Source organism: Capra hircus, chromosome 11, assembly GCF_001704415.2.
Source record: "Capra hircus breed San Clemente chromosome 11, ASM170441v1, whole genome shotgun sequence".
Lineage (NCBI taxonomy): Eukaryota > Metazoa > Chordata > Mammalia > Artiodactyla > Bovidae > Capra > Capra hircus.
Window position 1 is genome coordinate 72902959 of NC_030818.1, and position 17883 is coordinate 72920841.

Genomic DNA, 17883 nt, shown 5'->3' on the forward strand with positions numbered 1-17883 from the left:
TCACCTAGGGCCAGACATCCTGGAGTGCTAAGTCAAGTGGAAGAAAGCTAGTGGAGGTGACAGAATTCCAGTTGAGCTACTGCAAATCCTAAAAGATGATGCTGTGAAAGTGCTGCACTCAATTTGCCAGCAAATTTGGAAAACTCAGCAGTGGCCACAAGACTGGAAAAGATCAGTTTTCATTCCAATCCCAAAGAAAGGCAATGCTAAAGAATGCTCAAACTATCGCACCACTGCAATCATCCCACACACTATTCAAGTAAGGCTGAAAATTCTCCAAGCCAGGCTTCAGCAATACGTGAACCGTGAACTTCCGGATGTTCAAGCTGGTTTTAGAAAAGGCAGAGGAACCAGAGATCAAATTGCCAACATCTGTTGAACCATCGAAAAAGCAAGAGAGTTCCAGAAAAACATCTACTTCTGCTTTATTGACTATGCAAAAGCCTTTGACTGTGTGGATCACAAGAAACTGGAAAATTCTTCAAGAGATGGGAATACCAGACCACCTTACCTGCCTCCAGAGAAATCTGTATGTAGGTCAAGAAGCAACAGTTAGAACTGGACATGGAACAGACTGATTCCAAACAGGAAAAGGAGTACGTCAAGGCTGTATATTGTCACCCTGCTTATTTAACTTATATGCAGAGTACATCATGAGAAATGCTGGGCTGAATGAAGCACAAGCTGGAATCAAGATTGCCGGGAGAAATATCAGTAACCTCAGATATGCAGATGACACCATCCTTAATGGCAGAAAGCAAAGGAGAACTAAAGAGCCTCTTGATGAAAGTGAAAGAGTTGGTTGTCTTAAAACTCAACATTTAGAAAACTAAGATCATGGCATCTGGTCCCATCACTTCATGGCAAATAGATAGGAAAACAATGGAAACAGTGAGAGACTTTATTTTGGGGATGCTCCAAAATCACTGCAGATGGTGACTGCAGCCACAAAATTAAAAGACACTTTCTCCATGGAAGACAAGCTATGATCAACCTAGATAGCATATTAAAAAGCAGAGACATTACTTTGCCAACAAAGGTCTGTCTAGTCAAAGCTATGGTTTTTCCAGTAGTCATGTGTGGATGTGAAAGTTGGACTATAATGAAAGTTGAGCCCCAAAGAATTGATTCTTTTGAACTGTGGTGTTGGAGAAGACTCTTGAGTCCCTTGGACTGCAAGGAGATCCAACCAGTCAATCCTAAAGGAAATCAGTCCTGAATATTCATTGGAGGGACTGATGTTGAATCTGAAATTCCAATACTTTGGCCACCTGATACAAAGAACTGACTCAATGGAAAAGACCCTGGTGCTGGGAAAGATTGAAGGCGGGAGAAGGGGATGACAGAGGATGAGATGGTATGGTTGGATGGCATCACCAACTTGATGGACATGAATTTGAGTAAGCTCCAGGAGTTGGTGATGGACAGGGAAGCCTGGCGTGCTGCAATCTATGGGGTTTCAAAGAGTTGGACATATCTGAGCGACTGAACTGAACTATCCTTGAATGTTTGCACATATGGATGAATAAATACAAACTACTCTGCATGTTTACTTAAGTAGCAGTTTACAGTGACTCCATCAGTGATGAGAGAAACAATTTCCCTTTGGGAACTAGTTCACAGCAACTTGTCATTTCACAAGGGAAGTTGTTCTTACTCTCCCCCTATTAATAATACCATGTCTCCATTTCTGTGTATACAGTCTCCAACGTACAATTATACCTGTTCTCTTATTTGATATTATAAGATAGATAAGGTAGATTATTCCACCCTATTTTACAGATGAAGAAACTATAAAACTCAGGGATTAACAGCTAATAAGCGGGAAGGCCTAAACTATAAATCCTTTATGAGTCATCTTGGAACATTTTTGTGAAATGGATCACTTTGTTTTAAACCAGACTATCCTCTCCTGGCCCAAACACAATCATGGGCTACTTACTGATAGATCCAATATAGTGAAATTGTTATTTCTGTCTTCCAGTTGGTGCCAGACATATTCTAAGGTCATTAATCCCCAATGAGTCAAACTCTTTATACAAATTATACAAATAATCAATCCGTTCCCCTTCACTGTTCATTCACTCTCTTGATGGTGGAACCTGTAACTTGCTTCTCATTGACAGAATACAGTGAAGGTGACTGATGTCACTGCCTTGATTGAGAGACTATTATAATTATTTTTTTTTTTGGCCATGCTGAGAGGCATTTGAGATCTTAGTTACCTGACCAGGGATGGAACCCAGACCCTCTGTGTTGGGAGTGCAGAGTCTTAACCAGTGGACCACCAGGGAAGTCCCAAGAAAACATTATACACAATGGTGATGAGATGCCATTTCCATAATATAATTCATTACCTAGGTCTCCATTTTAACAGTTTGAAGATGAGTTTCCTGTTGACCTTAAAGAAGCAAACAGCACATGAAGTGCCTATGGTGATGGCCACGTGGCCAGAAAAGTGGGCAACTGCTAGGAGCCAAGAGCCTTGGCCCAACAATTAGAAAGAACTAAATTCGGCCAACAGCCACATGAGCCTGGACGAGGACCCCGAACTCCAGATGAGAACACAGCGCCAATGACACTTGCATGGCAGGCTGGTGACACATAAGCAGAGAAGCCAAGTCACTGGTGCCCTGACTCACAGAAAAGTGGGAGCCAATAAATGTGCGTTGTTTCATACCACCAAATCTGTGGTAATTTGTCACCCAGCAATAGAAAACCAATATCCAATACTGAAAGCACTACACCATCCTCTTTCCTAGTATAAGAGATAACCTGAGGCCCCATCCACAAAATCAAGACTACCTGGGGCTTGAGAGCGAACACATGAATGTTACAGTAATATAGCTTCCTCCTTCTTTACATTCATTTCTTGGTTTATTACTTGCTCTTCAATACAATGGAATATTCCTTTGATGAGGTGCTTCTCAAAATGTAGCTGCCAAGCGGAGTGCAAATTCTTGCACCCTACCCTTAATATACAGAATCAGACAGCCTGGAGGTGGAGCCAGCAATCTGTCTTTTAACAAAGGCTCCAGGTGATTCTGAAACACTCTCAAGTCTGAGGACCACTGCTCTGGTGAAAACAAACATGAATGCCACTTCTGCCAATTCCTCAGCTGAAGGACAAGCCACATCATCAGCTCAGTGCTCAGAATACGGGAGTGGGGTAGCCCATGCCTTCTCCAGGGGATCTTCCCAACCCAGGAATTGAACCCGGATCTCCCGCACTGCAGGCGGATTCTTTACCAGCTGAGCTACCAGTGAAACCCTAACCTCCTGATAGCGACTTCAAATACTGCAGTGCAAACAAAGACAAGGTATAATGAAATTCAGCAGGTATTCACTAAATGCAAGGCACTGTCCTAGTAATAATCTACTAGGAAAGAAAAACATCAAATCTAACTGAAAATGAAAAAAGGGGAGGCATTATATTAACCCTAGGACAGACATTTGAAGTTTCTAAAAGTACTTTTCATGGATCACAACCTTGTTGTGGTGAAGGGGCTTGTGTAACTCAATGAAGGTATGACCCATGCCATCCAAGGCCACCCAAGACGGACAAGCCATAGAGGAGGTTCTGGCAAAATGTGTCATGCAAAGATGGTCACAATGACAGACAGAAATGGTAAGGATCTAACAGAAGCAGAAGAGATTAGGAAGATTGAAAAGATTACACAGAAAAACTGTACAAAAAAGGTATTAATGACTCAGATAACCACAATGGTATGGTCACTCACCTAGCACCAGACATCCTAGACTGTGAAGTCAAGTGGCTCTTAGGAAGAATTACAAAGCTAGTGTAGGTGACAGAATTCCAACCAAGCTATTTCAAATCCTAAAAGATGAAGATGTTAAAGTGCTGCACTCAATATGTCAGCAAATTTAGAAAACTCAGCAGTGGCCACAGACTGGAAAAGGTCAGTTTTCAGTCCAATCCCAAAGAAGTCCAATGCCAAAGAATGTTCAAACTACTGAACAACTGTACTCATTTCACATGCTAGCAAAGTAATGCTCAAAATCCTTCAAGCTAGGCTTCAGCAGTACATGAACTGAGAACTTCCAGATGTATGACTGGATTAGAAAAGGCAGAGGAACCAGAGGTCAAACTACCAAAAATCGTTGGATCATAAAGAAAGCAAGAAAATTCCAGAAAAAATATCTAGTTCTGCTTCATTGACTACATTAAAGCCTTTGATGGGGCAGATTACAACAAACTGTGGAAAATTCTTAAAGAGATGGGAATACCAGACCGCCTAACCTGCCTCCAGAGAAACCTGTATGCAGGTCAAGAAGCAACGGTTAGAATCAGACATGGAACAATGGACTGGTTCCAAATTGGGAAAGGAATATGTCAGGGCTGTATATTATCACTCTGCTTATTTAACTTCTATGCAGAGTACATCACACGAAATCACAAGTTGGAATCAAGATTGCTGGGAGAAATATCAAAAACCTCAGATATGCAGATGACACCACCCTAATGGCAGAAAGTGAAGAAGAACTAAAGAGCCTCTTGCTGAAACAGGAGAGTGAAAAAGCTGGCTTAAAATTCAACATTCCAAAAGCTAAGATCATGGCATCCAGTCCCTTCATTTCATGCCAAACAGTTGGGGAAAAAGTGAAAACAGTGACAGATTTCTTGGGCTCCAAAATTACTGCGGACGGTGACTGTAGCCAGGAATTTAAAAGTCGCTTGCTCCTCAGAAGGAAAGCCATGACAAATCTAGACAATGCATTTAAAAGCAGAGACACGACTTTTATAAAAAATTTAAAAAATTAAAAAATAAAAAAGGCAGAGACACTACTTTGCTGACAAAGGACCATACAGACAAAGCTATGGTTTTTCCAGTAGTCGTGTACAGATGTGAGAATTGGACCAAAAGAAGGCTGAGCATCAAAGAACTGATCCTTTCCAACTGTGCTAGAGAAGACTATTGAGAGTTCCCTGGACTGCAAGATCAAACCAGTCAGTCCTAAAGGAAATCATTTATTTCCTGAATATTCATTGGAAAGACTGATGCCGAATCTCCAATACTTTGGTCACCTGATGTGAAGAGCCGACTCACTAGAAAAGATCCTGTTGCTGGGAAATATTGAAGGCAAAAGAAGAGGGCGACAGAGGCTGAAACGGTTGGATGGCATCACTGACTGAATGGACATGCTGCTGCTGCTAAGTCGCTTCAGTCGTGTCCGACTCTGTGCAACCCCATACATGGCAGCCCACCAGGCTCCCCCGCATCGGACATGAGTTTGAGCAAACTTGGGGAGACAGTGGAGGACAGGGAAGTCTGGAGTGCTGCAGTCCATGGGGTTACAAGAGTTGCAACTTAAGACAATTAAAACACGACTTAATGACTGAACAACAAAAGTACTTTTTATCAATACAAGACTTCAAGAACTGCACCCACAAAGACTATGACTCAGTGGGCAAAGAGATGCCATTTCCATGAAATTGTCATTTACATCTGCTGACGAGTCAGACAGGTGGTGAGAGGAGATTGGAGAAGAATTAGAGCAGTGAGACAAGAACAAGCAGGTCGCAATGACACACGTGTTTCCTTGCTAGACTTTATCCATAGTAAATAAGAGATGAGGAGATAAGACAAAAGGAGGGACTGTCTAGTGAAGGAAGCTGAAATCCTCGCTGAGGACTCTGGATATCAAACACAGGAAAAACACGTGGGAGGCACTACAGATGCTCAAGGAGGAGACTGGTGTTTGAAAAAATTTACTTACTCTTCCTTAGCTAAAACATCCTTCCTCTTGGTATAACCTTCTGGCACGTGAGTATACGTACATATGCTATATGCCAATTAGTGTTCACAAGCAGAGAAGTACAAATGCCAAGGGCAAGGAAGTAAACTTACCTAACTGCATTTATTAACTCTGTTTGCTTCCTTGCACATATGCCACCTAACTGAGTTACTTGAAGGCAGGAATTCTAGCCTAGCTTAATTTTGCAGTTGCAATGCTGTGTCTGAGCCAGAGCAGGCCCTCAATAAGTGCTTACTGGATAAACAAAACCAAACTGCATGAACTGGTAAGGGTGCAGGCCAGATTCCAGTTCTTTAGCACAACCATCAAGATGTACAAAGCCTTTCTTTTCCACCTGAATTCACAATTATCAAAGTTCCTGTAAATAGGCTATTGTTTATAGCCAAGTTAATTATTACCACGATAGCAGAAACCAATTCGTCATAAAATTATAGTCTTGATACCAAACAAGATTTTTCACAGAACACTTTTTCTCTGAAGCAAAATGATACAATTTGAAACTAGCTGCTACACTATCAATTAAAACTAAGCCTTCCTTAGGTCAGATTAGGTAAACCACAATATAAGTTTCACCCTTAGATAAGTGGAAACATTCTTCAACTCAGGATAGGAAGAGAGCAGGAAACATAAGTCTGGTGAGAGTGAAATCCCTCAACATAACTGTTTAAAGGTACATTAATAAGCAACTGAGAACAATGGTGATTTATTTTCACGTTCAAAATATGAAAGTATCCTTCCAGTTTCCTGGAAATGCACAGCTCCATTTTACCATACTTCCAAATGGTTTTTATTCTTGTACATTTTCATTCCTTCAATAAATATTTGTCAAATGCCTACACTGTTCATGTGCTAGACCTTGGTCATGTGCAAGAAGAGAGCTGTAGGATTTGCCCTCCCAGAGCTCATATCCCAACAGAGAGGGCAGACACTCAACAAATTATGCAACTGTTTAATAAGGCTGGGGAGACACAACAAAGAACACAAGTGTTAAGAGAGCATGTAACACTGAATTCATCCCACGCTTCCTTCTGCCCTCAAAGTCAACTGCCTTAACACTTTCTTACTACCAAAACCTAATTACTACTCTGTGTGTGCACCCCTTTCAGGAGTTATTCTGAATAACTGCCAGGTTTTCAACTGTAGCTCTCAGATGTACCTCTGGGGAAGATAAATTAAACTGGTTCAAAAGTAATTCTTCCACCAGCTGCTTTGATAATATAAATTTTTCTCTACATCTCTTTGCTTTAAATACAGAGTCATGTCAGGGAATAAAAATCTCTCTTTTGAGTGTTTTGAGTCTTCACCCATTTATGGGATGATCTTCTTCAAAAGCTGTTTTAATTCAAAAAACATTTACAAAAAGCCCACATAATGGAATATATGATCTTCAGGAAGAAAAAGCCTCCAGGTATAATTTACGTTCCAGGAAAACAGACCACACAGATTTTTTTGCCCTCTGGAGTCATATTTTTTAATATGAACACAGTACTGAGTAAAGAATCTTCTGCTAGAAGTTTATAAATTTGTGCCATGCACTCCCCACACCCACTTTTTTAAAGTAAGTCTCATTACAACTAAAAGAAGATCAACAAACTATGTTTTAGTGAACATTGGATGTTTGCTAAATTGACCTTTGCTTTCCAGAATGATAGGAAATCTGCTGTCAGGCACAGGAAGTGAGTCAGATAACAGAAGGGGGAAAAATAAGAACAGAAAAATCACACTAAAATTTCCTATAAATTAGGAAATATAAATCTAGGAAAGGCTGCTTATTTTAAAGAAAAAAAAAAATTAGATTCCCTATCACAGACACTGTTGCAAATAAAACAGTTATTCTGTTGGCACTTACAGAAAGCCAGATCCTAGAATGGAAGAAAAAAAAATTTATGTCAATATTTACAGTGCAAAAGAGATAACAGAAAGGGGAAAACAAGAGGTATCTGGGTTAATAACCTTCTTCAGTGAAAGCCTTGCACTGGGTTAAATTTCCACTTAAAATTTTCAGACAAATCAGCATCTCAGTTCAAAACAGCATGGCATAATATTGCTCAAAAGCAGAGGAACGCACTATGTCCCTTACAGTTATTCCAGTTTGACAAGATCCACTGTGATTTTTCTGTTACTCATTCCACAAATGTTTACTGGATGCCTATGCACAGAAGTAATGGGGAGACACCTAAAGAACTAATCTCATAGAGGAGCAGAGGGTGCTATAAGAGCATATTTGAGAGGTATGAGATATTTAAGGAATGCTTCTCTGAGGAAGCAACATTCAAATTAAGGTGTGAAGATGAGGGACTTTCCTGGTGGTCCAGTGGTTAGGATTGCAATGCAGTGGTTAGGCTGCAATGCAGGGGACGAGGGACCAGGGACCTCAGTTCCCACATGCTGAGCAACAACTAAGCCCTAAAACTGGAGATCTTACATACCACAACTAAGACCCAATGCAGCCAAATAAATGAATAAATAAATGTTTTTTAAAAAGATGTGAAGATAAAGATAAATGGGGAGCTACATTCCTGGCAGACATAATATTACTTGAAGATCTGAAAAAAAAGGAAATGGGAGAGATGGCAACTGATGCTGGCAAGAATAGAGAGTGAAAGCCAAGACATGAAGCTGATGACACAGACAAGGGCCAGATCATAGAGCCTTGCAGATGATGTTCTAGATTTGAGGACTTCATTCCAAGAGCAAAGGGAAGACAGTGGAGGATTATAAGCAAAGGAGTGATGTGACCGGATACACACTTTTAAAAAAAAGATCATTATGAAGGAGAGAAAAAGGACTGGAAGGGCAAAAGTGGATGTTAGTAAGCAACCAAATCAAGCAGCATTGAACTGTAACCCAAAGTATAAATATTCATGAACTCATATGCATATAAGTAAATCACTGAATAAATATATATTGGGGAGAAACCATAACTCTTCCATGCATTAGTCCAAATAATATTACGTCAATATTCTGCCCTCAAGGAGGTGAAGTATAACTCTCCATCCCTTAAATGAGGTCTGCATAGCGACTTTCTTCCAAAGAGATTAACTTTACAGGGAAAACCCTGACAAACACTACCTCAGCAAGGGAATCAAAAGTCATCAACAGTGATTAAGTCATGATGATGACATGTACTCTTAGGACAATGAGAAAGGCACTTCAACCCCATAATCCTGTCTAATCATGAGAAAAACATCAGACAAATCCCAGTTGAGGGGCATTCTACAAAATACCTGACTAGAACTCCTCAAAACTATCAAGGTTATCAAAAAGAAGACAGAAACCATCAGAGCCAAGAGGAGGCAACAGACACGTGACAGCTAAATGTTATGGATTGTGGATGAGAGCCCAGAACAGAAAAAGAACATTCGGTGAAAACTAAGTATGAACTTCAGTTAATAATACTGTGTAAGTATCAGTTCATTTTAATTGTGTCAAATGTACCATAAGATGTTAATAACTGGGAAAATCGGATGTGGGGTATATGGGAACTCTGTACTACCGTCACAATTTTTCTGTAAATCTGTTCTAAAAACCATTCTAAAATTTTAAAGATTAAAGCGTATGTGGGGAGAGTGGTAGTGGAGCCATCTTTCTCGTTTAGGCTAAAATGATGGAACTTAACAGGACCTGGTGATTCACCGGGCTCGTGGGTGGGGTAAAGTAATCAGTAGTGAAAGCTGCACAGGTAGCAAGGATGAAAGGTTACTGCCCAGATTTCGGGCTTGGACGACTGACTGGAGTCATTCGCTCATTAAGGGAGCAGTGGAGAAGAACGTTACCTGAAGGAAAGATAACGACCAGCAGGTCCTGGAGGCCCATTGTGTACCAGGCGCTTTCCAATGCTCATTTTGCAAGGTAAAAACTAGTATTTAGCCCAACGCCAAATAAATTAGATTTGGGTATCAGATCCGGTATCAAGTTTACACGAGCTCCAAAGCCCGCGCTCTTTTCACTACACAGTTCCAGGTTCTGCCCGTGCACATATACCGGCACTGGCCGCCCAGGCGCCTCTTTTCTGGGAGTGGAAGCGGGTGCATCTGCAGTACGGCCCTTGCAGTCACTCCCCTTCCCCGGGCCTCATCTACCAAGAGATACTCTCCATCACCGAAATTGAATGCAAGAGAGGCGGGTAAAATCTTCATTAAAATAAAGACAAGACACCACAGAAGAGAACTGCATCACCTCTCAAGGAACTAAAAATAATAATAACGAAGTAAAGAAGCCAAGGGAATTCTCCCGCTCCACTCTCGTGGAGCGGTCCCCTAAGGAAAAGGCAATCCCCCGGGAGGGGGCCAAGTCGGAGCGGCGGGCCTAGGATGCTCCCACGCTCCCCGACCCCAAATCCCCAGCATTCGGCAGGACCCCCGAAGAAACTGCCGCCAGTCTGCCCGGAGCCACGCGGCGCAAGGTGACACAAACCACGCCGGCCTCTCAGGCGCCTAAGAGAGGCCGGGACCAGCAGGGCAAGGGGCGTCCGCGGGGCCCGCGCTACCTTGTACTTATCAAAGCCAGCCAGCTGCTCCGGGCTCACGTATTCGTAACTTGCCATGACGACCCGAACACGAGCGCCCAGTCGGCAGCGACTCTCCACGACGAGATAGGAAACCAGAAGCACTACACCGGCTGAGCAGGACTGGGAGGAACCGGGAGGGCAAAGAAGCTAGAAGAGCCGCGTTCCGCCCACCGCGCACGCGTACCCGCCCCCGCCACTTCCGCCGCTTCTCAGCACGCAAGCGCAGTCATCACTTCTCCCCGCCCACCGAGGGAGGAGTGCTAGGAGGCTCACGCGGGGGGGGGGCCTTCACAGTCTTAACCAATCAACGTGGACTTGGGACCACTAAGTCCCGCCTTCTAGGCCTCCTCGTCGCTTTATTCGCTAACGTCAAAATTGGTGAGTTGAGGTAAGGCAAGAAGGGAGGTGAAAGGTCAATTTCCCAGGAGGGCTTGCTCTTCGTCCCTGGGGAATGCCGGTGGTACAGCGGATCTGTGCGTGGGTAGAGATTTGGTGGTACCGTTTTAGTCTCGGGGGGCAAGGTAGAATGGTTGTGTTTGAATCAGTTCAGGAGTTCCTCAGAAAAGAGGACTTAGTCCTCCTAAGTCGTAAAAAGCAGAAAAAGCATCTGTGCCCAGCCCGCTTCCAGCTCGTAGCGCGGTATACTGCACGCAGTGACTTAATGACTGTGACTTGCTGTAGAGAAGCTGGTGAGAGGCTGTTTGCAGTTGGTAAAGGGGCGTGAAAGGGCGTAGGTACCTGGAAAGGGGGAGGCGGGCGAGGGGCTCGGCGCGCCCCACGGGCCACCCCCCGACGTCGACCACCTACCGCCGCGTCCCAGCCCGCGGCCGCGCGCGGGCGTCGGCGCTGCCGGCCCGTGACGCATGTTTGTGAATTTTGAGCACAAACTCCGCTCTATTCCAAATGATGGTTGCTAGTGTCTTCCAAGCAGAGACGTTGGCCTCTGAGTCTCTTGTTGTTTAGTCGCTAGGTCGCGTCTCACAATTTTTGCAACCCCGTGGACTGTAGCTCGCCAGGCCCCTCTGTGCATGGGATTTCCCAGGCAGGGATACTGCAGCAGGTTACCATTTCCTTCTCCAGGGGATCTTCCAGACCAGGGACTGACCCCATGTCTCCTGCATTGCGGGCATCCCAGGTGGTGCTAGTGTTAAATAACTAGCCTGCCAATGCTGGTAGACGTAAGAGACGCGGTTTCGATCCCTGGGTCGGAAAGATTCTCTGAAGGAGGGTATGTCAACCCACTCCAGTATTCTTACCTGGAGAATCCCAGGGACGGAGTAGCCCAGAGTCGGACACGACTGAAATGACTTGGCAGGCACGCCCGCATTGTAGCCAGATTCTTTACCACTGAGCCACTTGGGGATCCTTAAATGCATTTGCAAGAAGTTAATTTATATAACTGAAACCAATTGTAGAAAAAATTAGATCAATAGCTAGTGTGTATCAGTCTAGTAAATAATAATAATAGTTGATTGTGCTGTTACTGCTGCTGCTGCTAAGTCGCTTCAGTCGTGTCTGACTCTGTGTGACCCCATAGATGGCAGCCCACCAGGCTCTACCAATAGCATAATTATTAATTATCCTTCCACGTGGGGAATTTTACATAGCTTATCACCAACCCCTGTCACAACACTGAGACGGAAGACACTTTCCCCACTTTGCAGGCTGCTACTGCTGCTAAGTCGCTTCAGTCATGTCCGATTCTGTGCAACCCCATAGACGGCAGCCTGGCAGGCTCCCCCGTCCCAGGGATTCTTCAGGCAAGAATACTGGAGTGGGTTGCCATTTCCTTCTCCAATGCATGAAAGTGAAAAGTGAAAGTGAAGTCGCTCAGTCTTGTCTGACTCTTAAGGATCCCCTGGACTGCAGCCCACCAGAGTCCTCCATCCATGGGATTTTCCAGGCAAGAGTACTGGAGTGGGGTGCCATTGCCTTCTCCGCTCTGCAGGCTAGGAAACCAAAATTCAGATGACCTAACCGGCCCAGGATCACTTAATTACGCAGCTTGGAAATGGTCGACTCAACAAGGAATGTGGTCTTTGGTATGGAAAACCTTCACCTAAGGGAATCTCTCAATCTCTCTGGGACTCTGAAGCAAGGACAATTATTTTGAGATCTCATGTTCTTTACATTCATTCATTCAATAAATACTCATTGAGGACTTATATATATCAAGCATAAGTATTTTATTGTTTCTCCATAAGTCTTCTAGACTTTAAGATTCTTATGAAGTAATAGGTGTAAAACTATCATCATACTTGTTGCATAGTACATGATCAATAAAATTGGTTGTTCTTCTTCCTCACTTGCCCTAAGGGGAAGAATTTTATCTTAATAAAACCTGGTTTTCCACATGTTCCATAGACTATTGTCATTGAGTCACTAAGTCGTGTCTGACTCTGCAACCCAGTGGGCTCTAATTCACCAGGCTCCTCTGTCCATGGCATTTTCCAGGCAAGAATACTGGAATGGGTTGCCATTTCCTTCTCTAGGGGATCTTTCCAGACCAGAGATCGAACCCATGTCTCCTGACATTGGCAGGCAGATCCTTTATCACTGAGCTACCAGGGAAGTCCCATAGCCTAGCAGCCTGCAAATAATACATGAGTCATCTCTTCGCATGAGGTGGCCAAAGTACTGGAGTTTCAGCTTTAGCATCATTCCTTCCAAAGAACACCTAGAACCAATCTCCTTTAGAATGGACTGGTTGGATCTCCTTGCAGTCCAAGGGACTCTCAAGAGTCTTCTCCAACACCACAGTTCAAAAGCATCAATTCTTCACCGCTCAGCTTTCTTCACAGTCCAACTCTCACATCCGTACATGAGCACTAGAAAAACCATAGCCTTGACTAAATGGACCTTTAAGACTCTGATGCTGGGAGGGATTGGGGGCAGGAGGAGAAGGGGACGACACGAGGATGAAATGGCTGGATGGCATCACTGACTTGATGGACATGAGTTTGGGTGAACTCGGAGTTGGTGATGGACAGGGAGGCCTGGCGTGCTGCAGTTCATGGGGTCGAAAAGAGTCGGACATGACTGAGCGACTGAACTGAACTGAATACATTTTGTTGCATGAATGAGCAAAGATCTCTGCTATGCTGTGAAGTGCCCAGCTTTGAGAAGTACATTGGAAATGTGAATCTTCCTTTAAGAAGGAAATTGGCATAATTTTCATAATGAAAATTATGAAACCACCTCCTTGGACATAAAAGTATTTTCCTTCTGCCAGTAGGGTATTTAAATTCCCTCTGTGTACTGATAAGAAAACTGAATCAGGATTTTAGACAATCAGACTGAAGCTATTCTCCCAAGTAATACACTACAGATTTCTCCTGTTCTATGTTTCTTTCAAAACATATGAATAGGAAAAAACCTTGTTAAATTATTTTTAATAACAGACCTGTGCTTACCCATCTGAGATTTAAACTTCATACTTTAGCTCTTTCCCTCCAAGAAGGCAGCGGAGGCAGACTCTACAGCCATGGCCAAGATTAAGGCTCGAGACCTTCGCGGCAAGAAGAAGGAGGAGCTGCTGAAACAGCTGGACAGGCGGCGCGGCTTCCAAACTCTCGAAGATCTGAGTAGTTCGTAAATCCATTGCCCGTGTACTGACCGTCATTAACCAGACTCAGAAAGAGAACCTCAGGAAATTCTATAAGGGCAAGAAGTACAAGCCCCTGGATCTGCGGCCCAAGAAAACACGTGCCATGCGCCCCCGGCTCAACAAGCATGAAGAGACCCTGAAGACCAAGAAGCAGCAGCGGAAGGAGCGGCTGTACCACTCCGGAAGTATGCAGTTAAGGCTTGAGCATCCAGCTGTCAATAAAACAGACCACTGGCTGGAAAAATAAATAAATACATAAACTTCATACTTTAAAAGATATTCAATTGTGAAAAACCATAAAATGTGACGAGTACATGAACCTAATAGTTAATAAACTGTACTTACTGTGAATCACTTCAGATGTAAGCAAACTCAAAGTAACATTTCTAATTTTGTAAAATTTTTCCTAACTCTGATATTTTCTTCAAAAGTACTGTTTTTAAAAGAGCAGATTTTAATTTTGTGAGAGCAGCTTCAATTTGTGGCCTCTCTTCTGCAGAAGGAGGGGCTTCCCTGGTGGTTAAGTGGTAAAGAATCTGCCTGCAGTGCAGGAGACTTGGGTTTGATCCCTTGGTCCAGAAGATCCCCTGGAGAAGGAAACAGCAACTCACTCCAGTGTTCTTGCTGGGAAATCCCATGGACAGAGGAGCCTGGCATAGCCTACAGTCCATGGTGTCGCCAAGAGTCAGACATGACTTAGCAAATAAACAACAACAACAAACAACTTCTACAGAAGACTATAACAAATTAGAATCAGATATGAGTCAGTCTGAGAATTTCTAAACTGAAACACAACACAGAACTTTGTCTATACTTTGACATCTGTTGCATACTGGCTTTGTGATCCTAGACAACTTACTCACCTAACCATGTTCTCTTTTTTTAAAGAGCGAGCATTAGATGAAATCTTTAAGATACTATTCATCTCTGAAATTTAATTAAATTATATCATTTAACTTCTCTAAGATGAAATCAACTGATCTGTAAAATGATCATAATTCTTGTCCTATCTTTTACACTTATTACGTAAGAGCATGTCATAAGCCTGTTAAGCCCATACAAATTTAGAAAGATGGTAACAATGACCCTGTATGCAAGACAGCGAAAGAGTCATAGATCCAAAGAACAGACTTTTATACTATGTGGGAGAAGGTGAGGGTGAGACAATATGAGAGAATAGCATTGAAACATGTACATTACCGTATGTAAAACAGATGACCGGTGCAAGGTCAATGCATGAAGCAGGGCACTCAAAGCTGGTGCTCTGGGACAACCCAGAGGGATTGGGTGGGGAGGAAGTTGGGAGGGGGGTTCAGGATGGGGGGACACCTGTACACCCATGGCTGATTCATGTCGATGTATGATGAAAACCACCACAATATTGTAATTAGTCTACAATTAAAATTAAAAATATATAAGTTGAGTTATATCTGAGTGGAAAAATAAATTAAACCCATACAAATATAAGATATATATGGTGAGTGTGAAAGTGAAAGTGAAATCGCTCAGTCGTGTCCAACTCTACCAGGCTCCTCCGTCCATGGGATTTTCCAAGCAAGAATACTGGAGTGGGTTGCCATTTCCTTCTCCAGTGCATGAAAGTGAAAAGTGAAAGTGAAGTCGCTCAGTCGTGTCCGACTCTTTGCGACCCCATGGACTATAGCCTACCAGGCTCCTCTGTCCATGAGATTTCCAGGCAAGAATACTGGAGTGGGTTGCCATGTCCTTCTCCAGGGCATCTTCCCCACCCAGGGATTGAAACCGGGTCTCCTGCATTGTAGGCAGACGCTTTACTGTCTGAGCCACCAGGGAAATCCATGGTAAGTATAAGCCCATATAAACACAAGGTATTATTTTTCAAAACCCCACAAATCCTAGGCCTGGGTGAGTTTTACCAGGCACTCTAGCCTGAGAAGAAAACATTGTCAGGTAAACAAATTTGCCTTTGCAAGTAAATCACCTTCCTGTCTCCTCTTTCCTGAATTCCAGTCCAGGGTGCATTTATCCCTAAGCCTGCCCAGGGCTGGCAGGGACCACTTCACATTGGCCTGGCTATTTACTCCTTTGTATACCCCCATGCTATCTCTTCCTTCTGCACCACAGTATGGAGCATAGTTTGGCACTGCCTGCTTCTCTTGTCTGCCTCCTCATCTGTTGAAGTTTATCTGTGCTATATCTCAAACACTCAAGATCAGGCTTTTTGCCTTTCGGTATGATAATCATAAAAGAGACCTGTGCTAGAAACAGTGTCATCACCTTCATAATATAACCTCGGGATAAAAAATAGTATACTTCCTACAATTCCTGTTTTACTTAGTCTGAAGTAAGATGGTGTCAAATATGTGGAGATATCTAGAAAACTGGAATAAGTTAAGGACTAATATAGGGCTTCTCTTGTGGCTCAGCTGGTAAAGAGTTCACCTGCAATGCCGGAGACCTGGGTTCAATCTCTGGTTTGGGAAGATCCCCTGGAGAAGAGAAAAGCTACCCATTCCAGTATTCTGGCCTGGAGAATTCCATGGACTGTATAGTCCATGGAGTCGCAAAGAGTCAAGACACGGCTTAGTAACTTTCACTTTCAAGTACTAATATAGTTAATAAATCTGATATAAGTTATTCAAGCCATAAAAATGGGGAAGTTTTCCCAAGGAAGCTTATATAAAGATACTGATTCGGTTTTAATTTTTAAAACAATAAAGCCTTATACTAACTTATTGGTTCTCAAAGCAGTTTGACCTCTCACCCAATCATCCTAACAGCCCTGCACCATGGCCGGATAGTTGATCTAATTGTACAAAATGGAACAACAGAAGAATTACATATCTAGTCCAAAAGTGTATGGTAAAGCTGAAACAAGAGCACAGGTCATCAAACTTCTAGTTGAATAACTTTCTACTACACCCTGCTTCTACAAGTTACCATGGTAAGATGTTAAAAAAATCACAAGTTGACTTTTAATCAAGTCTAGAGGGGAAAAAAGCTAGGACAGAACTGAACAGAGTCATTAAATTGCTTGTTGTTTGTTAAAGATGAAATTCCCTACCTAGGGTGAACCTTCTCAGGTTAGGTTTTGGCTGCTGGGTTTTGGCTGTTTTTTATATTTTTAAAGCATAATCCTACTAGGTAAGAATATATTGAGAACTCTCTTTGAGTGAGTCATCAAATACTTTATTACAGAAAAGGGCAGTGTAATATACTGAGTTTCAGCAGAAACAAATGCTGCCTTATACCTTCTACTGCCCATGTCACTGGAGGAGGGTGGTTTCTCCATGATTCTGTGACTTGTCCCACTGGTTTTCTGGCCATTTTTCATGCTCTTAACCTTTGAACACCAGCCAACTCAGTGGTGTCAATAGTCATGCAAAACCAAGAGAAACAGTGTAAAGATTCAGAGGAACTTAGAGGCCCAAGTTTTGAAGATGAGTGATTACTTCTTTTATATTATATCCATTATTCATGAGCATGACTGTTAAATAAAAAGAGAATAATTTTTTAAAAACTGACCTCAGCAAAGTTTTACACTGGGCAAAGTCTTATCGTCAGCATTCTTTGAAGTGTTGGTAGTGACCCAACATCTGTATTTTCTGAGCAGAGAGAGAATTGATACCTGTCCTACACACCCATCCTCCTCCCCATTGTTATTATACCAAAATGGATGCAGAACTCTAGGCGTATCAAGTACATGTCATTCAGATGGGTAGCCTAGTGGCATCACCCCGTCATGCCTCTCTCCTTATTCCTGTTTGCCTCATCTAACATCAGGTCAGCAAATATAACCAAACATAACTACTATTCTTATTTTTCTTTCTCAAATTTGAACATACAGCCATGCAAGGGACTTCATTGGCTGTATGTTGGGTAGGGATCAATTTTGTCTTCATGAAACTTTGAAATCATCGGAGTTCAGATGGATAGTTATTTAGTTTGCATGGAAGAGAAAGGTACTAGGGGGGAAAAAAAGATGCTAATTGGAGAAAGTGAGTAGGCA

The 17883-nt window shown here is 42.8% G+C and overlaps 1 protein-coding gene and 1 pseudogene across 1 annotated transcript in view; one reads left to right on the forward strand and one right to left on the reverse strand.

Annotated features, from left to right (window-relative positions):
- Window positions 1–10463, reverse strand: part of EPT1 (ethanolaminephosphotransferase 1) — a 44567-nt gene extending 34104 nt beyond the window's left edge. Inside the window, exon 1 of the mRNA XM_005709705.3 lies at window positions 10268–10463. Coding sequence (XP_005709762.2) covers window positions 10268–10324 — 57 coding nt within the window. The 5' untranslated portion in view covers window positions 10325–10463. The remainder of the gene's footprint in view (window positions 1–10267) is intronic.
- Window positions 13733–14131, forward strand: LOC102188507 (annotated as a pseudogene).